We start from the raw sequence: 24,974 nt of genomic DNA, 5'->3' as shown, positions 1-24,974 counted from the left end.
CTTGCTTTAATCCATTCTTCCTGTTGAGTCCCTGCAGAAATGGGCCCAGAATACCACTCTGCTTTCTTGTTGCTAGATAGCTAAAGAGCATAATTTACATTTCTAAATCTGCTAGGAAGGTGTGACAATGGTTTTCATCTAGCAGCTTCACTATAAAAGGAGGAAGATGGAGCAGGAGGAAAATGCAGATCCTGGGTTTGATTTCTCTTGCTTGTTTTATACATAAGTAAATTCAGTAATCTTATCCATTAATTATTCCTGACTTACGCTGCTGTAAGTAAAAGAATTCAGATTCTTCAGTCAACACATCTGTTCTTTTGGATCAAGGAAAATATAAAATTCAAAAGTCTGTTATAACACAAAGAATAAGCCACTCTCCACCTCTACAGTCTCCATTTTATTGCTGCTGGTTGTGAAGAATCTCTGATCACAAAGATGGAGATGAGGAAAAGGAATGGTTCTCAAATTCTGTTTTGGTTGACTAGATGATTTCAGGGTAAAAAGAACATTAAATATACTTACAATGTGCACAGCCCATGAACAGACAGATATAGCTTATATTCCTGAGTACAAATAATACCTACAAAATACACTAGGTATGCAACTGAGCCAATCATAGCTTGTGATCTGTGTTACTTAATTGGTGGGAAAAAAAGAGAAGCTTTTGGAAGAGCTCTTTCACCATTGTCTTCTGTTTGATCATATTTAATAGGCTTTTCCATGTGGTTTTCCAAATATTTCTCTGGAATAGCATGCTTTCTTGTGTTCTGCACATCATTTTCTGCTGTGCCTGTGAAAGGAGTCAGTCTGTCAGCCAGTTCACTTCTCACTTTGTCAGCTGCATTTTTCCAGAGATTCTCTGCAACAACAAATCATTAAAATGAAAAGGTTAAGAACTGCAGACTCTTAACAGCAGGTAAAATATAGGATTGACACAAATTCCCAGCAAATCAGGTGAAATTTTTCTCTGGGATCTTACAGCCCGCACTGTTGCATTCTTTTGCTCTGAAAGTGACATGCACTGTGGTGTGGTGTCAGATACTGTTTTGTTCTCAGCAGGGAAAAGGCCTTTCCATGTGAACCTTCAGCACATCCAGTCTTCTTGCAGGCAGCTGAACTAAAACATAAGGCATGCAGTTCCACACCAGTGAGGAATGCTGCCTTTACCCACCCAATTTCAGGGGCCATCCATTATCTTCACACTTCCACCTCCCCTTACTCCAGGCAGATGACACTAAACACAAAGAAACACCAAACACTGGTATAAAGGCCCTTAGTTCTGAGGTGGAACATGCTTACGAATAGTTTCTCTTCTATTTTCCAGTGCAGAGAATGAGCCATCACTCATCTTCCTTGGGGCCTGCAGTTTCCGGAATATTTTTGGCTCCTGGATCCACACGTGTTTCATCGCTTCATCAGGAGTCATGCGCAGGGAAGGCTCCCACCTTAAATCCACAGGAGACAAATCATTATTCAACTATTTCTATCTGAAAATCAGTAAGAGGCAAGAGATTCAGCCCTGTCTTTTGAAAGTCAGGTCATGAGGACATTTTTTTGAAACAAAATAATTTTATTTTTATGCCAAAACCATGGAAAAAGCTTATGTGATATTCTCCAGCCTTCAAAACCTATTTACATCAACACTGTGCTGACCAAACCCTCTGCAGCACCAAACCATTTTTAATATTCAGTTCCTGCTTCTCTTAGAGGAGGGACCCAACATTCTTGTTTAAGGTTTGATTTTTTGCTTCACTGAAATTATTTTCTGAAAATTCTGATTCAACCAGCAAACCAAAATAAATCAATTATTCACACAGACTTGGCAAACAGAGAACACTGAAAGCAACTTTCTTGTAAAACATGGTGGGATGATTTTCTCTTCCCTCCCCATGTAACCACAAGTTAGCAGTTTCTGTAGAATTTCTTTAGGAAAGTGCTATTTTGCTAGAAACAAATTTGAAGTCACTGCTAAAGAAGGCATAGTAAAGTGTCAATAATAATAGTTACACAAATGATGCCACATGGTAAACAAAACAAACCCAAAACACCCCACCAAAAAATAAAAACAGCAAACACAACAGATACCAAGATTTTAAAGGCACAAAAGAATGAAAGCAAAGTCAAAAGTAGCTTGTTGCATACAGTATAAACTCACATTAAGCATCCTTTCAAGAAGTCTAAGAAACCAGCATCATGGGTGTTCAGCACTGTGCTTAGATCCTTGGAGTCTGGGCATCTCTTTTTCCCCTTGCTGTTAGTTATGGATTTAGGAAAACCTTTGGAATCTTGAAAAAAATATATAATTTTTAAAAATACATTAAAAACCTTCACTAAATACTTTAAAAAGTTGCATAAGTAGTATCCATGTCCATCTCACTAACTCCAGTTTTGCCCTGTTGGATTGATAATCTACCAGAATTGTGGCAAACAGGATTGATTACATCCTAGAGACCACATCCTACTCTTTGTTGGTTTGTTTGCTTTGAGCAATTTCCAAACCAAATTTATATACAGAGAAATTAAAAATGTAAATTAGTTCCCAGGGCCCACTGCATTCCTTTCAGCAACAATATTTTTAAAGAGCAACTTCTCTATCACTTTGGCAATTAGAGGCCTATAAGACATGAAGAACAGAGGTCCAGGTTCGTTTATAGGCCTCATTTTATCCTTTTGCTTTTTTTCCATACCTCTGCCTGGAAGTATTTTTATCAGCTAGGAATTAGCTAAAGATCTCTGACTCTACTCTCTACCAGTGCTATTAATTAGTGATTAACTACCAGGGAGGGATCCAGAAAGGACACATAATCGGAAGAAATTACCAAAGAATGTTCTCCTCCTTGATGCAGCCTGGATAAAATCAGCTGGTGGAAGACCCAATACCTTCATAGAAAATGAATTCATGGAGTTACTTCTCATTTCATAAAGATACACAACAACCATCAGGTGGGGTGTGGCATTTTGCCCTCCTTATGAAAAGAAGTTGAATGTTGCAATTTACTGTGAAATGTCTGTAAAACATTTCTTCTTATTGTGGAGGGAATTAAGGGATTCCTTAGTGCTGCCTGTACATGTCTTTCCATCAAAAATAGCATGGCCAGCAGAACCAGGGCAAGATTTGAGGTGTGGCACTGGTGAGGCCACACCTCAAATCTGTGTCCTGTTCTGGACCTGTCACTTCAGAAAGGACATTGAGGGGCTGGAGCATGTTCAGAGAAGGGAACAGAGCTGAGGAAGGGGCTGGAGCACAAGTCTGATGAGGCGAAGCTGAGGGAGCTGGGAAAGGGCCTCAGCCTGGAGGAAAAGAGGTTCAGAGGGGCCCTTCTGGCTCAAAGAGCCATTTGGCTGTATTAAACCTCCCTCTGGAAGGCCAGGCCGTAGCCAATCATATTTCATTATTGCTTGAGGTTTCTCTTTGTTTCTGGTGGTGCAGTTTATCAAATGGGTGTACAAACCAATCCGAAAAGTTACCTCCATGATGCAGGCAAGTTGGTCAGCTTCATTTTCCCCTGGGAACAGCGGGTAGCCTGTGTAAAGCTCTGCTATGATACAGCCTAAACTCCACATATCAACAGCCATAGCATAAGGATGACCAAGAATCACCTCAGGGGAGCGATAAAAGCGGCTCTGAACATAGGTGTACACTGAATCAAAAATTAGACAAGAAGCAAAATATCACAGTTGGGACTGAAATGTCAATTTGCAGGTTTCACAGAAAAGTGGCATATGTTCAGGAATCATACATAAATCTGTCTATCCACGGATTGCTTACATAGGCTCTGGAAACATTTTCTAATCCCGTCCTAAATGTAATGGGTGATATACTTTCCTCTGTTCTATTTAGAAATTGTTTTTCAACAAATTTCACTGAAGGAAATTGTTCTACTAATGCTGCGATTCAGTTTATCCCTGCTCATTTTCCTGTTTGAAGGTGTTCCATTTGCATCAATCAACAGTCCCTAAATTAAAAGCACAGTTCCCATTTCCCTCCCTGTGCTATTCATACAAAACCTACCAATTATAATTTAACTCACAGAGAGTTAAATTCACAGAGAAAGGCTCTCTGGACCTGTCAAACTTCTTGATAAGTGAAATATTTGGATTATCCTCTTAAGTTTGTTCCAGCTAACCACTCCTGAAAGTGCAATTCTGATTTCAACAGGAATAAAGGAGCTGATTTGGCTTGGGACAAAGAAAAAGAATGGTAATATCTTACTTGTCTCTACCAGTATTTGCTCCACCACCAGTGGCTGAACAGTTTACCAGGTTCTAATTAGGGGCATAGGTCAATATATTAGCCCAGTCCAAGAAATAGTTTTTCCACATTATTTAAAAGTAAGAAAGCTTATTAAGAAAATTACATCAACTTGACTTTTCTGCCAACCTCTTTGGTCTTCATAGCAGCTTGATCCAAAATCAATAACTTTGACTGAACCTTGCCCATTGTGGTATAATAGTATGTTCTCCTAAAAAGAAAAAAAAAATAATCACAGGGTAAAGAGGGGTTTAGCACCATATTAAGTTAGCAAACACTTGTGAAAATCAGAATGCAAATCACATTTACACTTCTCTGCATAATGAGAGCTTCGAAATTCAACTCCTTTGGAATGCATTTGCTAACATGAGGAGGCAGCCAATAATGTGCAATTGTGCAAAGCAGAGGGGAGATTTGGGAAGGTATCCAGGCTGCAGGTGAGCCAAAAAGGGCACCAGAGAGCTCCCCAAAACTCAGGGTTACTTATCTAGTAAAAGCCAAAGTGCACCTGGCTTTGTGCTGTGCTAATTAACCAGAACCACCCTTTTGTAAGCACAGTAAGCCCCTGGCCCATGAAGGAGCCACGCTCCACAGTTCTTCCCTGCACTGCTTGCCCCAGACTCTGTGTCAGCCCACCCCTCCCCATCTGTGTGATACACAAGTCTCAAGGGAGGGATAAATGGACAAGGCAGGTTTCTTAGCTGGGTTCTATGGATTCTTAGCTGGGTGCAGGTGGGTACAGCACTTGGGTTCCTCCAAGTCCAGCTGGAGAAGTGATCCTTAAACAGCCAGCTCAGGGATATGTGCACTAATGAGCAAACACAGCCTTCAGCTCTCTTCTGCAGAGCTGAGTTTTATCCTCATTAAAAGTCTCTCTAAATTAAGGATTTCCTTCTCCACTCCTCAGCAGACAGACGGTTACCTTTATCAACCAGTTTTACAGTGATTATATGTCAGGGCTTTGAAGGACTGAACACTTCCCAGGTGGATGCCAAATAATGATGAAGTGATTTCCTAGGTAATTAGCTCATAAGGAAATACTTCATGTGCCAGGAAGGAGAAGCTGCTACTGGTAAAAGTCAAGGCAGGGACTGACTTCCACAATCCAGGTGCTCTTGGCTCTGGTAAGGGAAGCAGCATCCCCTCTCTGCAGCTTGATATCCCTTTGTGCTCATCTTAGGACTCTGTCTCTTATACTGAATCCCTCACAATGCAAGGGAGCTGGTCAAAGCTGGAAAGCTAGGACTGACTGAAAAACCAGGCTTTGGAGGCAGTGATTATCTAGCATAAAGGCCAGAGAGACTCCATATTCTACCTTATGCTGAGAAATATCATAGGAGGCAGATGGGATAACAGATGTGAGTTTCAGGCAACATAAATTCATGAAACTGTACAATTGTTGAATGAGAACAAAATTGTCTTTTAGTCAATTCACCACATTTTCACTAATGTGTTGCTCTATTTAAATACAGACTACACTAATTGATGCTGCCAACGTCATTCCTTGTCAGTGGCTGCCTGGAAACAAATTTCCTATTGGGCTAATTGTTTTAGATTCATATATTTGGGTTATCTTGCAAGCCTCTCTTCTCATTGCAAATTGGTCTGGCAAAGATATTGGCAGGACAATGGGTATAGACACTATGTGACTTCTCAGAATTCTAAATCAAGATACATTTAGCAAAGTGAGAGCAGAATTTTATCCTTAACATTTTTCCCTGAGAACTTATTTATTTCTTTATTGGTTAATTTGCCCTTTTGAAAAGGAAATAAAGAGAAACTTTCATCTCAAGTGAAAATATAGTTAAAATCCTGCAAAAATCTCAGAAAATTGCAAAATATTAAATTTGGGGCTTAAGGAGAATGGAAAATACCCAGCATGAATGCTTAGCAGATACAGCAGAGGGAATTGGAGGTCAGATGTTCCTCCAAAAACAAGTGAACACCCTAAATACTGTTCCACAGAATTCCTTTGCCATTTACTAGGCTACTTAATTGTATAGTTCTGCCTAAGAAATTAAATACACTTAATAGGATAACCTGAAACAGGCTGCCTTGTAAATACTCCTTGCATTACACTGTCCCTTATCTTGAAATACTTAATTTTACGAGTACTTTTCTTTTTCTCTAAGCAAAAAGTCATTACCTGAATTTGATTCATATTTGCATACGTTTTGGCAACCAAATAGTCTCATTAATGCTTTGGTGAATGAACAGAATCAATGATAATAATTAGTTAACCGTAGCATGAACATAATCTGAAATAAATTGCAGCTTCTGTACAAACAGAAGCTGTTTTTTAGGGTTTTTAGGGCTTCTCCTGACAGTTCCTCTCAATAAAGAATAGGATAAGCTCATTTATTCTGTACAGAATACCAGGTGATTAAATGATTGTACTTACAGGCTTCAGATCACAGTGAATGATTTTTTCCTGGTAGAGCACTTGTAAGCACCTCAGCACACACCTAGTGAAGTGGCGAATCAACGATAGGCTGAAGCCTTGGAAATTGTTCTTTTTGATCAGCTCATACAAATTTATTCTGGGGGAGGAAGAAGCAGCAGACAGAGAGCAGATAAGAGATTGGGGAATTTATTTTTAAAGGCATGATTAGTTTCCAGTGCATTAAGAGCTCATCTTCCCACATGGAGGACTCATACAGAGGAAAATGACAGCTATTTTCCTTCCTGCAAATGCTGCTCTGCATGTGATATGCACAAACACCTCCCAGATCTAAAGCAGATGTAAAATCAGTGAACTTGCTTGCTAAACTCTCTGCTGTTAAGCAGCTATGCTAGTCTTTACCAAGAACAATAAACATTCAGGAGCCAAAAAAACTTTTCTTCTGTCTCCTTTTGCTATAATTTCTCTTTGCTTTGATGTCTAGAGTAAATAATTTCTGTTTAAGGTTTTTAACCAGCAGTAAATATTTCTAGATAACCTCTCCATCAATTCAGGTCTCATTAGGTTTTTATATCCTTCTGGTGACCATCACATCTTAGCAGCTACTCCTGCCCAGGATAACCTGGGCAGGAGTAGTTGCTAAGAAGAGAAGGCTCTGGAAGACCTCATTGCAGCTTTCTGGTGCCTTAAGGGGATTATGAAAAGGAGGGAGAGAGATTTTTGATAGTGACAGGACAAGGGGTAATGATTTCAAACTGAAAAAGGCGTAGGTTTAGATTGGATATTAGGAATAAATTCTTCCCTGTGAGAGGTGTCCTCAGCACTAGCACATGTCTGCAAGGACGTGGCCAATTGAAGCTTTCTGCCTTCCTCACTAGAGTGTCCATTGGTGGCAGGCATAATCCATTCCTTTGGAATTAAAGTTGCCCAGACTTAATGGAAAAGATCACAAATCAAAGGCTTTTCACAGTATTTTAAAGGCAATGAAAATTTTACCAGACAAACATTTTTCTATGACAACCAGTCTTCAACTCCTCTGTGGAGAGCTAAAGATAGTGGCTCTCGCATTTCCTTGTGTGTTTCCATAGCAGCTTTCAGAAAAGACTGGTCTGTGTCTTCCCTGGAGAGGAGTCACCTCTTACCCTGTGTGACTGTAAGTGACAGACTCACATGCAGCAACACAAGGGATTTTGGTTTCTTTGGGATCAAGCTGTCCATATCATGCTGAAACTTCAGCAGGGGCTGTGGCACATGCACCAATGGGGACTTTAAGGGCTGGAGAAGTGTGGGTAGCCTGGAAAATTCCAGTTTGATTCCCTGATTACAAGAAGGCTGATGAATAAAATGATCTGACTTCTCTGACATTCCTCCAGAACTCCTCCTAAGATGCCCTGCAGCAAAGATTCATAAAAAGAGGCAGTTTTATTTTAAAATTATTTGATATTATTCATATTTATATATCCTGAAGTTTATCAGTCCTGAATTTACTCTTTTCCTCACAGGTCTTTTGGGGAAGAAGACTTCAATACCCAGCACAGAAAATACGAGATGGATCATGTCATTGCCCGTGTGAAGTCTGAACATGGCCTTTTTCAGTTCACTTTGGGTGATCAAAGGCTCAGTTATGCAGTCTGTATTTAGACAGTGTTCCTTTCTAACTGCCAATTCTTCTGAAGAAGACATAAAAATTAAATCTTGTAAGGCACAAGAGCTACAATTCTCCTCAAGGTGTGTGTAAAGGAAAATGTACTTTACCCTAGCAGTTCAAAGGAGATACAGAAGTGATTGCGAAAGTAGAAATATTCCTTCATGTGGATGATATTGTGAGTATCATCTTTGTCTTTCTTCAGCAGAGCATCAAGGATCTTCACTTCTACCAAAGCCTGGCTGTGAAATCTGAAATATCACATGACACGGGAATGGTGACATCAACTGAGGGTAGCATTTGTATTTCTGCAAATGCTACCAACATCATAAGCTTATGATAAACTCAGCAGGTGGGACAATTATTAAAATGTTTCATTCAATCCCATTAACCACTGTAATTTTGATTTCTTACTGTTGATTCCTAGTCTAAATACACCGGCCTTACATAACAATTCAGGGTATACCTAATTTGACTTGTCTGAAAAAACCTTTAAATGAAAAGTTTTCCAGTGAGCATCCAGACTAAAATCCTGGTGCTCTCAAGTCTACAGAAATGCTTCACTTTCCTTGAACATGTTTCACACCTACCACAGACAGTGGATTTTGAAAAGCAGCTTTACGCTTAGTTTTCACTGAGGGGGGAAAATGAAACAGCTGAACATCTGTTTCACTGACTCTGCTTCAAGCTTACAAATTTGTAACCAGCCACTTAACAGGAACAGGCTGCTTAGGACCACAGTGTAGAATTTTTCATGTCCAAGCAAGTGATGGGTGCCTTCCAACATATTCCTATGGTTTTGGAACCTTGTGGGGATGCTCCCTGCTCTCAGTCCTGCACAGCTGGTTACCTGGGTTGTGTATTCACTGTGCAACAGATAGAGAGACCTTGTGAGCCTGGAGAAACTGTGCTTGCTTTCCTAGGCTGTCTCTTTTCCAGGTCCAGGTCAGTTCCTGACATCCTCTTTCCTCAATCTGCCCTTACTGTGTTTAATGAATGTACAGGAGGTTTGATTTTAATTTGTTCATGTTGTCACTGTTTGCCTGTATATAAGAGGGGTGATTTTACTGGTTTAAAGTCAGCAGATATCTCACCTTTTCTTATTCCTTATTATTTTCAATGCCACTAACTCATTGGTTTTGTGATCCAGACATTTGGCCACCTGCCCAAATGATCCTTTTCCAATGACCTCTAAGACTTCATAGCGGTAGGCAATGTGGTCATGTAAAACCTTCAAAAGAACACAAAGCGTTCAGATTCAAAGAGTACAACAAAGACCAGGCTTCCCAGTAGCTCGTGTGTGTTTGAGTCCGCTCTCCGTGACAGATGGTGGGCTAGCTGCAGGTGAAATCTACATCAGATAAGGGTAACAAGGAAAATCCCAAATGATGCTTCCATAGCCCAGCTACATTGTATCAGCCCTGCATGACATGCAAAGTGAATTCTCCCCTGAGCTTTAAAAGGCATTTTTTCACTATGTGAATATTTATCTTCTAGAAACAACATTTATTTCACAGACAACACCTAAGAGTTGGCATAAAATCACTACAAACTTACTGAGCTCAAAATGAATACCATAACTTTTCCACTTACCTTTAAGTAGGAACCATGCTCATCATCATAACAATTATTATTCTGGGTTTCAGGCAAACCTTCAATCTTTTTAGCTTCCAGGCCAAGAAACCAGAGCTCTGTATAATTGAAAATTTCTTTTTGCTCATAGACTGTTAACTGGTTTCTAAAATTTTTCAAGGCTTCTAAATCAGAAAACAAGAACGTAAAACCGAAAATCAATAAAATGTCAGAAACCTGAAGGCAAAGTGCTTTTACAATGGAACATTTCACAGTAGAGCCCACTACTTTGAGCAGGATGCTGAGAAAAGCTGTTAGAGCTCCCTTCCGACTAAGAGTTCTATTTTTTTGCAATTTCATGCAATTCTTTTTTTCCTGGCTTGCAGTATTAAATTCAATAAAGCACTCATCATCTGTCAGCAAGACTTTTAAGAGAGCTTAGGTAAATTATTTAATTGTGAGGGAAGTTATGTATATAGATTTTATGGAAATCCCATCTGTTGTCTATCTGCTCCCTCAGGCTCCATAACTTACATGAAAAGTTACATTTTTATTGGTTTGATTGCTATATTTATAAAATGTCACTAATGTCTAGTTAACCAAAGCTTTCAAGTACTTGTTTTTCTGATAAAAATCATCAGTCAGATGTTTGAGGTTAGGAATTAAATGGAGCCCAAATCTGCTTTTCTCCTAGTTCTGATTCTTGCTGCATAGAATTTCAGCTGCCCTAACACTTTCACTCCCATCATTTAAATGTGGATATATATTCAGACAGGAGCATTATAAATCTATGTGTTGCATGCATGTGTGGGTGTTTTGTTAAACAGTGGCAGATCTTCATCCAGCTATGCAGGGATGCTAAATAATTTCAAAGCAAAAGGCCACTACTCTTTTTTTTCCTAGACTCCTTCTAGAAGTATTTAACTCTGTCAGAAACTTTCTAGATCCGAGAACTCCCATAATGCAATTTAGCCCACATCAATAAAATGGGACACAGCCACAAGGAAGTGGGAAAGGGTTTTATCCCTGTAATGGAATATTGCTCTCATCTAGCCCACCTAAGTCTTAGACAAATATACATTCTTTTTGATACTGCATGTTTCTCTTCTGTATTTGTGTTAGTCAAATCATTCCCCTACTGGGTACTCCCCCAAGCTGGATAATTAGAAATCACTTAATCCCATCCATATTGCTGTGCTCTAAATTGTTAAATATTTCAGCACCCATTTAACATGGCACCTCTGGTCCCTGAGTGTCCTGACTGTACACACTCCTCATCTGTGCAGGCAGCCTGTCACTCCAGTCCTTTCAGTTTATCCAGGGATATTCTACCTGAAGCTGTCATAGGCAGTTTGACCCCGATGCTGGTGCTCTCCACTTCGGATGCTTTTGTATGGACTCTGGTATCACTCTCAGGAAGACTGTCTGGAAGGTTAAATTGAGGAAAATTGCCTTGAGTTCCATTCTCCTGCCAATCAGAAAAAAAATTAAAAATTAAAAACTGGTACATTCATAGAGACAAAGCTGCAATATATTTATTTTGGATTAGTTGAGTAATCTCTATGTAAATTTATTTTTTGCTGAGATAGAACAAGCAAGCTTGGGCACTAGAACACCATGCTTATTCAGACTGCAAATTCAGCCAAAAGCACTAAAGGCTGTTGGACCATGGAAAGATAAATCTCTATAAATGAGAGAAGGACGTTCATCTTCCAGATTCATTCAGTATATGGACTCTCTAGAAATGCTATCTATACCAATGCTGTTCATCCTTGGAGGGCTGTGGAACAATCCCTCTTGGAAACCACGCCAAACCAAGTGAAAGACAGGAAGTTGATTTGGTATAACCGGTATGGATATGCCAACAAATGGTGTCTGAATGACTTTGTTGTCTTCTCTGATGAAGTGATTGGCTTGGCCAATGGGAGAAAAGCAGTGAGCATCATGGACTTTGCCTTGAGCAGGGCCTGTGACGCTGGAGCCCAGTGAGTGGGAGATGAACTGGATAAATGGATCATAATGTGAGTAGCCTGCTCCAAGTCTGCTCTTGTAGTGAGAGGTTGGGCCAGATGTCCTTCAGAGGTCTCTTCCAAGCTAAATGATTCCTTTATTTATTTGAGAAAGTCCTCATAGAAGTGGGGCTGGATGGAGACAAAAACCAGCTCAGTGTCTGTCTCTGTCAGAAGGGTACCAAAGCCATGTTAAAAACCAGCACATGGTTGCCAAAACAAGGAGAACCCAGGTGATGGGATATGGACGAACAAGTGAGCAAGCTTGGTCCGCCATGTCCTTGCAAGCAGTCCTGACTGGTACCACTTCAATAAATGCATATGGGTGCTTGTGGGGTTTGAGTTAAGGATGTGTGCAAGTAAAAATGGGCTCTTTTCAAAATGAAGCATTTTTCCATACTTGTCTCTAATTCTGACCCCTTTTCTCTCTTCCCCCACACTTGTGACACTTTGCCACTGACACTCTCTCAGTGGTACTTGAGGGAGGCTTGTTCACCAGGCAAACAAGGTGTCCAGGAGCTTTATAACTCACCTGAAAAGAGGGGAGGACACTCTGCAAGCTCTTATTTGCTATTTGAGGCAGGCTGCTCTCAAAGGAGGGAGGGTTTGCAGCATCTGCAGCCAGACCATGCTTCACTTGACCTTCCAGATGTGGGAGGGAAAGGACACCATGACTGACTCTCTAAATAGAAAGCACAAGGAAATGTCACATAATGACCTAGCAAGCAGTTCTGTGTCACACCTATGAACAGCAGAGGGATGTAACTCCTTGTAAAATGTGTGTGCTTCGCTTCTGACACCTAAAGACAAAGGGGAAATTAGCAGATGCTAAGGCAGCTCCAGCTGTACTAACAGGCAGCACGAGGCTGTCCAGGCAACCCAGCACAATTTAGAGAATGAGACTCCTCACAAGAACACTTCCATTCAGCATCAGAGCAGTGACTGCTTCAGCTGCAAAGGGTGGCTGGGTTTTGAAGCCCAGCAGCCATTTCAGGCAGCAGGACTCCTGGGAGTGGGGAAAATAAAGCCCACACAGGGTAATAAGTAGGCATGAATTGTCAATGGCAGAAAATATCATTAACTATTCCCAGTGGCAGAAGACAAACTGGGACTGGACTGCTGCCAAACACCAGGGGTGGACACAGTGGGAAGTCTTCCCTGCACTGGTTTCTCCATATTTCCTTCTGCCTCGTTTCCTACACAGCTCTATTTAACTGGGCCCATTTATTGCACTCCTTATTGAGGAAAAGGCAAGCTCTCAGCAAACTTTGCTTAAAAATAAATGCTTATGCTCATTTAAATAATCCAGATTACTAGTCCTTCCTGACTTCTCCCATTTATTATTTGCAAAATACTTTTATATAATTTGTTAATTACAGACAGTCAGTAAAGGGCACAGTTTTATGCATGTCTTGTATGTCCTATCAATGTCTCAAATATCTCAAGTCAGAGAAGTCAAACTCTTAGCAGCAAAGAAAACTCTTTCAGGTAGACTATTTCTTTGGTAAATAATAAAACATTTATTTGAAATAGATCTGAAATAGATCAACTATGCACTGTGAAATGCGGAAAAAGGTCTAGAGAGCTAAAGCTACAGCCACATAAACCTGTGAAATATTTCTCCTCAGGGAAGCATAGAAACATATTTGGCAAGCTTTTGATAACAAAGGTAAGGTTTGATATTTTTTCAAAAAGCAAAGGAGCAATGCTCTCAAGCCAATCAACTTTAATGAGCAATTGTTTTATTCCAATACTGTGGAATAGCCTTTAAAAACTTAGACCTGGGATTCCAGTGGACTTTTCCCAAAAGCGTGAAGGAACAAAAGTGATTTGGCAGAAGAAATGCCTCAAATGCTACTGGAACACAGCAAACACAAAATACTTGCAGGCACTTGGGACAGTCATACAGCCACAGAAAAAATGGAAGAGGGCAAGGAGTAGAAAACTTGCCTCTGCCCATATTAATTTTTTATAAGAGATCACTTAAAAAACAAACATTCAGGTATTTTGAAGGGAGCTGAAGAGTCACATACCTGATGGAAGACTCTGTTAGAGCCCAGATGATCCTTCTCTTGAACAGTCAGCTGAGATTGAGAAAAAGCATCCACATGGGAAGACTGCAAACATAAAGCGAGGCTTTAATAAAAATTATTCTGGAGGCAAAAAATATGGAGCCCCTGCCTGATTTCTGTATTCCCCTCCTTTGTGGCAATGCCTGTGCCAACACAAGGCGTGAGAGAGGGCCACAAAAGCTGCTGAAAACATGTTACACTCTGGCAATGCTTCTCTCAATTGAGCAGCTGTTTTGTGGGCTGGGGCAGAGACAGTTTATTTTATTATTATGCCTCTCAGATGCTTGGTGTGCCCCTTTGCTCAGCCAAGGGGAAAGGGGCCCTCTGCCATCCCTAAATATGTACTTGGAAGCTGGTAGTAAGTCTGCTTGGAAGGACAACTTTAAACTGTCTCACGAGGTAGCTTGTGAGCCCATACATTGCTAAAAGCACCATTAAACTGATTCAGCTTGTGGGGCAGATTTTGTAAAAATAAAATCAGAGTTTAAGTTTACTGAAATATAGAAAAACTCGATTGGCTCCAATGGGCAGATAGTATTAGCAATAAATGCAAAACACCCCAAGGGGAAAGTGCTAAGCAGCTCACTATTTTAAAGAGTTTGCTGGTGCTTTCAGCAGTTTTTCAATAAACATGCTCATTAGCATTGTACATTTCTGCCCAATAAAAAACTGCAATGAAATGAAAAAAATCTTTAGGATAATTTAGACTAAGAAAATTCCATGGCTAAAGCAGATTGGAGCTCTGCTCTACAGGCTGGAGTGAGCCCCATTGGGTTTGGTCAAAAGGGCTCCTGAAAGAGTCTGAGGCTGGAAGAGGCAGGGACAACTCAAATTAGATGCTGCATCTGTGCCAATACACTGCAGATATCCATATATAGACATATATATAGACATAGACAAACATAAGTGTATATATATTTATATACAAAATCTGTAGTGGGTGAGGGATGCTTGCATGCAAACTGATCCACACAAACACACTGTGACTTATGCACAGTGATATATGCAGGGCACATCTGCATTGCTGCAGAATCACATACTGGTTTGGGTTGGAAGGGACCTTAAAAACCAAGCAGTTCCAACCCCTGCTACAGGCAGGGACACCTTCTACCAGACCAGGCTGCTCAGAGCCCCAGGCTCCAGGCATCCACAGCTTCTCTTGGACAACCTGTGCCAGGGTCTCACCACCCTCACAGGGAGCAATTTCTTCCTCCCATTTCCCACCTCCCATTTCTTTCTTCTTTCCCATGGGAAAATATCCCATCTAAACCTGCTCTCTGTCAGTGTGAAGCCATTGCCCCTTGTCCTGTCACTCCAGGCCCTTGTCAAGAATCTCTCTCCATCTTTCCTGTGGGCTCCCTTCAGGCACTAGATGGGCACAGTGAGGTCACCCCAAAGCCTTCTCTTCTCCAGGCTGAACACTCCCAATTCCCTCAGCCTTTCTTCCCAGCAGAGTTGCTCCATCCCCCTGATGATCTTGACAGCCTCCTCTTGACCTCCAGAGGCTGTGCTATATCCACCCTTGCATATGCACTTAGATTAGAGACTCTAAAAGACTGTTCCAAACTAAATATGGAGTTAAAACTCTGTGTACAGATCTACCTGACCACATGGAGGAAATGCTGCCTTATGACAAGTTCAGCTCTCACCATCAGCCAGGAAGAAACCACTCAAGCTGGGCAGACCAGCTGGAAACTGCCCCTGAGATAACTGCTCTGTGTGTGCTCTTCCTGTTCACAAATGAATAATCATTCTGCAAGGGCAAACTTCTGATTTAGAATAAATGGAGAACAGCTCTGGCGTGAGATGAAGGGGTCATGGGTGGCTGTGAAGCACAGGAGAACGGCAGGAAAGGGATAAGTACTAAAATCTATCGTTGCTGGACACAGAAATTCCCATCTTTGGAACTGGAGATCACCCAGCCGGGGATAAAGGATGATATGCTGTAAATCCAAAATATTACCAGTGCCAACACAGCAAATGCCACAGAAGAGGGTCACTAGACTCCTAAACAGGAGTGTGCTAGAGCATGACACAGTTTGCCCAGAGCACCAAATATCCTTGTATGAATTTCTTTAGGTGATGCTTCCACAGAAAACTCAGTGCCAGAGTATTTTTTCAGACAATCTACAGACAATCTTCTCATGCAATCTACGTATCTTGCATTTCAAAGGAGAATCACATTTTTATGAAGGTGAGTCCAGGATACACACTCAAAACTCTGGTAATTATATCAGCCCAGCTCTTTGTAAGACTATTCGTTTTAGTGCATGTTATACTTTTTCCTCACATTTCATCCATACTTCATTCCCAGCAAGCTATAATTTTCAGTTTCTGGAGCTGACAAAAATATTACATTTCATTTCAAGGCAGTTTCTTAACTGCTTCATGCTTTTCTAGCTACAAGTCAATACAAAGCCAGGATTTTATAGAGAAAAAGCTATCACTGAAAACCAAAGAAACAATGACTTCACATACCTGTGCAGACTGAAGAATCTTCACTCCAAAATGGCATTTTATTTCTCAGCAATTCTTTTAAAAAGCTAGGCAATTATGTCTATATTTCTATTTTTTTAAAGTAGATTTACTAACAACAGAACATAAAACACTTAAAAAACATATTTAAACTAAGCAAGAGCTAAGGAAGAATGTGAGTGGGCTCAAAGATGTGCTGCCAGAATTTGGAATCCATTTAATTTCCATTCAGTGGGGAAAGATTACTAGGATTTTCAGGTGGACATTTCTCCTTTTACAGTGCAAAAGCAAAACCAGTCCATGCCTTTTTTTTAACCATGGAAATCTGTGATCCTCTTTGTCCCCCTTTCTCAAAACCTACTTACTAAGTCTTTATTGCTCTTTAGGCAATTTATTAAATAAAATCAGTAAGTGACTATCTTCATAAAAATTCCCCCAAACAGGTAAATAATATAAACTTCTATTTGTAGAAAAACTGATCTGTGTCTACACCAGTCCTGCTGCTGGCTGAATGAGGAGCAGGTGGATTTACTGGACAGTCCACACAGTGGTTTTATTTGATAGTCTTGATCCAGGTGACCCAGCAGAACTGCTCTAGCAAAACCCTGGAGTTGCCCTATGGACTCTGCAGCTGAGCTGTTGTGGCTGGGTTCATTCTGGCAGATGCACTCCAAAGAAAAACCGCAGCAACTGTTACTATTCCACCCCATTTCATTCCTGGTTTCCTGCTCCTGTGGCACTCAGCCTTGTCCTACAGCTCCAATGCTGCAATCCCAGACTATCATCTCCTGCTATTCCAGCCCTTCAAATCCTGGACCACCTTGCTCATTCCAGTTACTACCAAAGAATCAGAGCAAGGTCCTCATCCACCACCTAGCCCACAGTCACAAAGTTTTAGGTTTATAGCATTCTGTAAAATCAGGCATCATGACACACTTCCATAATTCTCAAAATATCAGAGTATTTTTTCAGTACCATGTTAACCATAGAAACCAGAAATGCATTAAAATTTTGGAAATTTTTAAATACACAGCTACATGAAATAAAGACCCCATTGTCTCCTCATTCACATGGGCATTTTCTTCCCCCGTTCTCAAAAGTGAATGAAGCCTGTAGAATACATGGAGAGAATACAACACAGGTGCTAAATCATACAATACATTAAAAAGCCATAGGAAATACACTCGCTCAAAATACAGTAGAAACACAAACATTTTTTCCCACCTTGTCAACTATTTCTGTCAGCATTACTGCAAGAGCTGTTAAGTGCAGGACAGGAGCTGTTTATTCCATTCAGCGAAGGCATTTCAGGAAGCCCACCTTCATCTAGTCAGAGCATAGCGGGAGCAATTCCATGCACAGTGCCCTGAGCAGAAAAAAATGGATAATGCTTCTGCTTGGCTTCAGATTTAAATTTTTCTCCCGGAAATATGCCAGTGACTATTAGCTGCTCTAGTATTCTTTTGGTGGCCATCTGTTCCCTTTCTCAGCCTCCTTCTAGCCAAATATAATTTTCCATATTTATCATGGCAAGTCAGTAATAAGAAAGACAAATATAACAGGATTGGCTGTTCTCCTTGTCATCTCAGTCTGTTCTTTCTCACTGAGCTCATGTGCTTGCGAAACCAAAAAACACTTGAACTTGGATTTTGTCAAAATTTGTCACAGCGACCTTGCTATACAGCGAGCAAAATCTCTTTAACAAGACTGACAGACTGGAAAATTAAAATTAATTAATTCCTTAAGGGTTGGTTTCTCATTGGGCATTATGTGTCAAACTGTGGCACTTTGGTCTGTGGTTCTTGAGGGCATTGGTGCAGAGCTGCTCTGCCCTGTGGGATAATGAGCGTGTGGATTGTTTTGGTGCGGATAATGAGACAGAACTTAGCTGGCCTCCTGTCTTTCCTCTCCTCCTTTGGATGCTGTGCATGTATGATGGGGCACTGATGGAGGCGTCCCTATTCCCCAGCTGTCTCAGGGGAATATCTAAAGCAAAAATACAGCGTGGTCTCCTCCTTCATACAGCCAAAGAATGACATGTTCCCTGATGGTCTGAAATCTGTCAACAACCCAGAATAGTTCTACTTTCACTCAGAAACCAGGATTTTCAAGGAGGAAATACATGCTCACCCACTGAAGGCTGCTGCTTTTACAGATGCTGCTGGAATGGTCAAAGGACAAACAGTTATTCCTTTGCACACATGGTGGTCTCTGCAAAGCCCCTCCTGATGTAATTGCTGGGCTGCACCTTCTTAAAAGGCACATTGCTCCCACTTCCATTGCTCCCACTTCCATTACTCCCACTTTTCCGTTCATCCAAGCTTGGCAACCCTCTAAGCAACAAATCCTCCCCAGTATTATAAATCTCATGTGCAAGAAAAACTTATTTTCTCACCAAATAACCACTCAGGCTGTCATGCCAGGAGGGGAGGCATGGAGATCTCCTAGAATGGCTGAGGTTGGAAGGGACCTTAAAGATCATCCAGTTCCAACCCCCTGCTATGGGCAGGGACACCTGCCACTATCACTGGTTCCTCAGAGCCCCATCCAGCCTGGCCTTGGACACTGCCAGGGATGGGGCACCCACAGTTTCTCTGGGTAACCTGTGCCAGGGCCTCAGCACCCTCACAGCAAAGAATTTCTTTCCAAAATCCCATCTAAACCCTCAGTGGAAATGCATTTCCCCCTGTCCTGTCACTCCAGGCCCTTGTCAACAGTGTCTCTGCATTAGCAGTCCCAGGATAGCCTCCATAGAAAGGAATGAAATAAAGATCTGCCCATGGTTCAGCCATCCCTCATTTAGAAGAACGTCCTCTATTTTATTTTCTTTATTTCCTTTCTTTCCAATGTTTTCTCTCCTCTTCATTTTATTACATTCTTGTAACCATATTCAAATTTGCTGTGATAATCATGCAGGAATAAAAACAACATTAGGATCATTCTTTTGTATTATCTGAAGAGGACCAACTAATTTTTGATTACATAAGGCATTGAATACAGTTTCCCCCTCCATTTCTCAACAATATTCTCAAAGCAAGAGAAACTCAGCAGTTTAGTTATGCTACAATGAAGTAAAAAGCAGTGCATAAAATGTTTCAAGCATAAATTGAAAGCAGTTTTTCTAAGTTTGAAGAAACGATTTATCTTTGTAACTATTTTTTTTTAATTAAACACTTCACAAAGCCATTTAACTAAAGGAGGTAAGTGCAATAGTACATAAATTCCTTATGGATGCGATCACTGCTTGTGATCATCACATAGACAGTATATTTACCAAATTTCTACGTTTGGCAACATCTCTGTGAAGTAGAATAGTATTAGTGGTAAAGGAAATTAAAGAGCTTTCCCTGCAAAGAAAACCCCCTGCATAAGGGAGTTGGAAGAGGATTCATTCCATCTTAGCTAAACTGTGGGGGGATAGAATATAAGAAAATAAAAGATAGTGCAGAAAGTAATATCACCCCTAAGGAGTTGCAGCTGGGCCAATTATCAAAGACTAGGAACGGGCCTGACTTTAACAGGCCACAGCTGTGACCAATGAGAAGAAGAGTGTTATAAAAGAGTGGGTTGGGTGATTGAGAAAGAATTGGAGTCAGTTGGCTACTTTGTGAGAAGGAAAGAGTTAGTGCGCTGAAGAGCTGCCCATGAGAAAACATCAGGTAGGTATTAAACTTTTGTGATAAGGAGACAACAGAATTGAACTTTTGCAATATGGTGACAACGCTAAATATTCAAAGTAAACGAGTTTCCCTGTGGATGCGCCCCCCCTCTTTTTATTGGCTTGTCTTGAGAAGGAGCCTGTTCTAATAATGTAGACTAGATATCCCAAACTTTTGCATCCCTAGAATTAGATTAGATTAATTCTATTCTATATAGCATTTACTCTGCTACTCCTGCACTTCAGTCTTCCTGATCTAAGTGAGGGCAAAAAGCACAGAGGAACAATGAACTGAGCTGTCTCAGTACTGTGCTGTGGCATCCATCCAGTCTTGAGCAGTGCCACAGGGAACATCCAATGCTGCCGTGGCAGGCTGAATCAGGGAAGATAAATACCAAATTCCCAAAGTGAGTGGTGTTGACAGAAAACTTCTTAAACCCCTGCTGCTGTATTTGTTCTAATAAAGTATAGGAAGCATGATTTTTGCCTTTTGCAAAATCAATGCAAAGGGAATGGGTGATTTAAAGTTTTGTATACATTTACTTGGGCAAAGAACCCACCACATGAACCAATCAGTCCAAGGCTGATAAAAATAGAAAAGCCAGTCATGGGCTCTGGCTCCTTTAGAATGTTTCTTCCACAGAAGAGTGCAAAAGCTTGGGATATGATAATGTCAAGATTCTAACATTTAAGTCAGTTGCTAGTAAATTTGCTCTTTAAAGTTTATTAACAATTCCTATCACACTTAAGATCTGCTCTTTCTCCTAGCAAGCAAGGAAAAAAAAATTACAATGCTGTTTATTCTAAATGTGCTCAAAAGCTGGGTAAGAATCATGGATGCAATTTTACCTAGGAGGGAATTAAGGCACTGTGTTGCTAAGGATGTATTTGCCAGAACCTTTTGAGATAATTCCTAACATTAGAGTAAGTGTCCTTGACTGAATTCAAATAGAATTTGGGGACATGGGGATTTTCCAAACAGCTCTCTGACAGTATAAAGCTAAAAGGACCCCAGCAACATCATCATTTCTAGAAAACAGACTGGGCAAAGAAATGACAGCTCAGAAATCAGTGCTCCAACTGATTTTTCTAATGCATCAATCTGTTCTCAGGACTATTCCAAGAACAGAAAATATGGTTATTCCTGGACTCACAGACTGAAGAGGAATCACATGAGAAGCAGGAATTGGATATGAACCAGATGAACTGACTTAAATCAAGTGGGGTGCACAGATGAAATGTAGGTCTTGATATGCTGAAAAGTCATATGCAGGAAAAAAACCCCAAAATTTGATAGGCAAACATATCACAGAATCATAGAATATCCTGAGTTGGAAGGGACCCACAAGGATCATCCAGTCCAACTCCTGGCTCTACACAGATACCCCAACAATCCTACCCTGTGCATCCCTGAGAGCGCTGTCCAAACACTCCTGGAGCTCTGGCAGCCTCGGGGCTATGACCATTCCCTGGGGAGCCTGTTCAGAGACCCAGCACCCGCTGGTCTTGTCTGAGGCACCCCATGTGTGAGGACACGAGGCTTGACTCCATTTTCATCAGAAGGCTGATTTATTATGTTATATTAAAATACTACATTAAAACTATACTAAAAGAACAGAGAGAGAAGAAGATCAGAAGGCTACAAAGACAAGAATAGAATAGGAAAATAACAAAAATCCTGTGACTGCTCACAGCCTCGGCACGGGTGGCTGTGATTGGTCATCAATTGAAAACAATCCACATGGACCAATGAAAGATGCACCTGTGGCACTCCACAGCAGCAGATAGTTATTGTTTACATTTCTTTCCTGAGGCTCTCAGCTCCTCAGGCAGGAAAAATCCTAGGAAAGGGTTTTTCATAAAATATCATGGCTACACCCTGGGGTGCGGGAAGAACCTTTCCGTGATGTCCACCTAAACCCTACAGCTGTTACAGCTCCAGCCGTTCCCTTGGGTCCTGTCCCTGGTCATACAGAGCAGGGATCAAGGCCTGCCCCTCCTCTTCCCCTCATGAGGAGGCTGCAGAACTGCTGTGAGCTCTGACCTCAGTCTGCTCTTCCCCAGCTGAACAGACCAAGTGCCCTCAGCTGTTCCTTGTGCAGCTTTCTCTTCAGGCCCTTCACATCTTCATGTCCCTCCTTTGGATGCTCTCGAACAGCTTTAGATCTTTCTTACATGGTGGCACCCAAAACCACACACAATATTTAAAGTGAAGCCAACCCAGCCCAGAGCAGAGTGGGACAATCCCCTCACTGGCTCTGTCACCGATGCTAGGATGGGTAAGATCATGATGGAAAAGGATTTTTGGCATGCTTGTCAAGCTCTGAAAGCTTTGCAAGAGCTTTCCTTCAAGAAAGAGCTCCATCTCTTTCTACCCATTTGCAGGAGAAATGTGGGGAGCGCCTGTGTTATCCCTGTGCTGCCTCAAGTGGAAGCTGGAGGCCAATCCAGGAGAACCAAGGCCTCTCAGAACGTGTGTAGTTTATAATTACAATTACTAAATACCTCCCCAAATCCTACAGACATCACACATTCACCTGTGTATTCAGATATGCTTCCTAAATAAAGCCCTCTGAGGAGGAAAACTGGGAAAATAATAATTTCCCAACCTCATCACTTCAGAGGGATTACACTGTATGAAATTAGTACCTCGGCAATGAGTGACCTCTCACAGTTATTTTTCTCCAGAAAGTGACTTTAAACAAAAGTATCATGTGTCACTTTTAAGCTTAGAAACTTATTTTTTAAAATAAAATTAAAACATTTTTAAAAATGTGGTAGGACTTTTGATTTCAGAGTAATGCAATTCACTGTATTTCTATAAAGCATTTTTCCCCCTCTAAAATAAAAAATAGACCAGTTGTCTACAATATACATATACTTTTAAGATATCACAAAGCCTTTTACTTAAACCTAGAGGTAAATCTGAAATCTTTTGCAGAACCCTAGGTATTCTGAGATTCTATAAATTAATTATTTGCTTACTATTTATGCAGAAACCTGTAAGATACCCCTGTAATTTAAAAATGTTAATTTCTTATCTTTGCAGCAATACTAATGATACTGCTTTCATTAAAAATTACCATCATAAAATCATAGATTCATAGAGTATCCTGAGCTGGAAGGCACCCACAAGGATCGCTGAAGCTCTGCACAGGACATTCTCAAGACTCACACATCTTAATTCTACTTCTCCAAAGAAATTTAAATAATGGCTAATGCAATAAAAATATCATATGGAATTGGTCGCAGATGGTACAATGGACTGAATTATCTTCTTTCTGTTTATTTTCAGTTCCTCACAACAGGTATGTCACAACCAAATGCAAACATTTGTACATCAAACAACAAAAAAATGCCAACCATTATTACCTTAGGCTGGACTCTTTTATTTCTTCTCACTTGTAAACAAGAGTTACTGAAAAAGCTGAAATCACAGCAGCTCTCGCTGCTCCGTTCTTGCTTTTCCCATAATGACAAAGCTCCATGTTTTAAATCAGTCTCCATTAAATTGTTCTCTTTGTCATTTAAACCTGACACTGCAGTTAATCTGATCCAACCTGTGCCCCTCTGTGAATAAAAGCTTGGGCTGACTGATGATTTTTAGGGAGAGCTGGCTGGAATCAAGTCCCAGGTTGTTTTACCATGATCCCCAGCAATGACACAAACCAAACTGAGCTGAACTGGGAAGCTGATGCTCTGTGAAATCTTTGAGGACTTTACACCAGCACAACATGTTTGTCAATTAGACTCAGCAGTATTGCAAACCCATCCCTTGGGGTGCCTCATTTGTTTTGCTTTCCTTCCTTCTGTTTTTTAATTCTTTTTCAAAGACACAGCTGCAGCTTAACTCACTGCTCTGAACATGAACTGTCTAATGAGGGTAAATCCAAGGTAATTCCCAGTGTTATTGAGAATCCAAGCAGTGCCCCTGAGCACTCAGAACTCTTGACGATCATGGAATGAGCATTTCTAGGTAGTCTTGTCTCTGTTTACACCCCAATCTTCTATGGACCCCTTAGATATTCCATCAGCAAAATGCCTGCAGCTGGAGCAGCCTCAGCTTGGAATATTAAAGGAACAGACCTTGGTGGTCTTTTATTCAATTATTCCTGACAGACTTCATGGGGAAATATCTAATGCTTAGTTTCAATTCCTTATTTTCTTTACTTTTCTTGTGAGAATAATAAAGCAATTAATATTTTTTTAATGCAGAAAAGATGCAGATAGAAATTTTATTAAAGTGAAAGAAAAATGTTTTAAAAATAGAGGACCGATTAAAACAAATTAAAACAATAAAGCCACAGTGAGTTTGGAATTTAAAAAAATATATAAAAGAGATCTTTAAATCAGCTTTTCTTTTTTAATCATGGCATCATAGATTGGCCTGGGTTGGAAGGCACCTAAAAAATCATCCAGTTCCACCCCCCTGCCAGGGGCAGGGATATCTGCCACTATCCCAGGTTGCTCAGAGCCCCATCCAGCCTGCCCTTGGACACTTCCAGGGATGGGGCAGCCACAGCTTCTCTGGGCAGCCTGTGCCAAGGCCTCACCACCCTCACAGGGAACAATTTTTTCCCAATATTCAATCTAAACCTGCTCTCTGTCAGTGTGAAGCCATTCCTCATCCTGTCTCCCCTGGCCCTTGTCAAGAGCATCTCTCCATCTTTCCTGTGGGCTCCCTTCAATGAGGTCACCCCAAAAAAAAACAGAGGAAAACTTTCTATTGACATGAAAGTGCCAGTGAGCCATTTAATAGAAAAGGCATATGACAAATGTAATTAGAAGGACTGGATAAATACAGGAAGGAACTTCAGCACTATAAATGAGCTGCCTAATTGTTACCAGAAAAAGGAAAAAAAATCAAACAACACAAACAATAACAAAAAA

The 24,974-nt window shown here is 40.8% G+C and overlaps 1 protein-coding gene across 1 annotated transcript; it reads right to left on the bottom strand.

The window, feature by feature from the left end:
* Positions 1–374: 374 nt before the first annotated feature.
* Positions 375–18,210, bottom strand: DYRK4 (dual specificity tyrosine phosphorylation regulated kinase 4). The gene is made up of 14 exons (XM_039707867.1): positions 17,651–18,210; positions 13,913–13,996; positions 12,412–12,561; positions 11,203–11,338; positions 9,892–10,055; positions 9,393–9,529; positions 8,409–8,549; positions 6,654–6,792; positions 4,382–4,463; positions 3,469–3,641; positions 2,820–2,880; positions 2,156–2,285; positions 1,300–1,445; positions 375–859 (listed from the first exon to the last, which is right to left on the bottom strand). Exons 1-14 carry the CDS (start codon positions 17,672–17,674, stop codon positions 633–635), a joined length of 1,794 nt encoding a protein of 597 aa, XP_039563801.1. The 5' UTR covers positions 17,675–18,210; the 3' UTR covers positions 375–632.
* Between the last annotated feature and the right edge of the window lie 6,764 nt (positions 18,211–24,974).

The sequence above is a fragment of the Passer montanus genome, unplaced genomic scaffold (genome assembly GCF_014805655.1).
Source record: "Passer montanus isolate IOZ18808 unplaced genomic scaffold, ASM1480565v1 scaffold20, whole genome shotgun sequence".
Lineage (NCBI taxonomy): Eukaryota > Metazoa > Chordata > Aves > Passeriformes > Passeridae > Passer > Passer montanus.
Note: the sequence above shows the minus strand (reverse complement) of the source record. Positions and strands in the feature narration are given on the sequence as shown.

Bases quoted from the DNA above. Each gene is read 5' to 3' on its own strand.
- DYRK4 (XM_039707867.1), bottom strand. From the start codon at position 17,674: ATGCTGACAGAAATAGTTGACAAG. The intron at 12,562-13,912 runs GTATGTGACTCT...CTTTCTATTTAG, and splicing joins CTAACAGAGTCTTCCATCAG to AGAGTCAGTCATGGTGTCCT. The intron at 9,530-9,891 runs GTAAGTGGAAAA...GTTCTTTTGAAG, and splicing joins AGCATGGTTCCTACTTAAAG to GTTTTACATGACCACATTGC.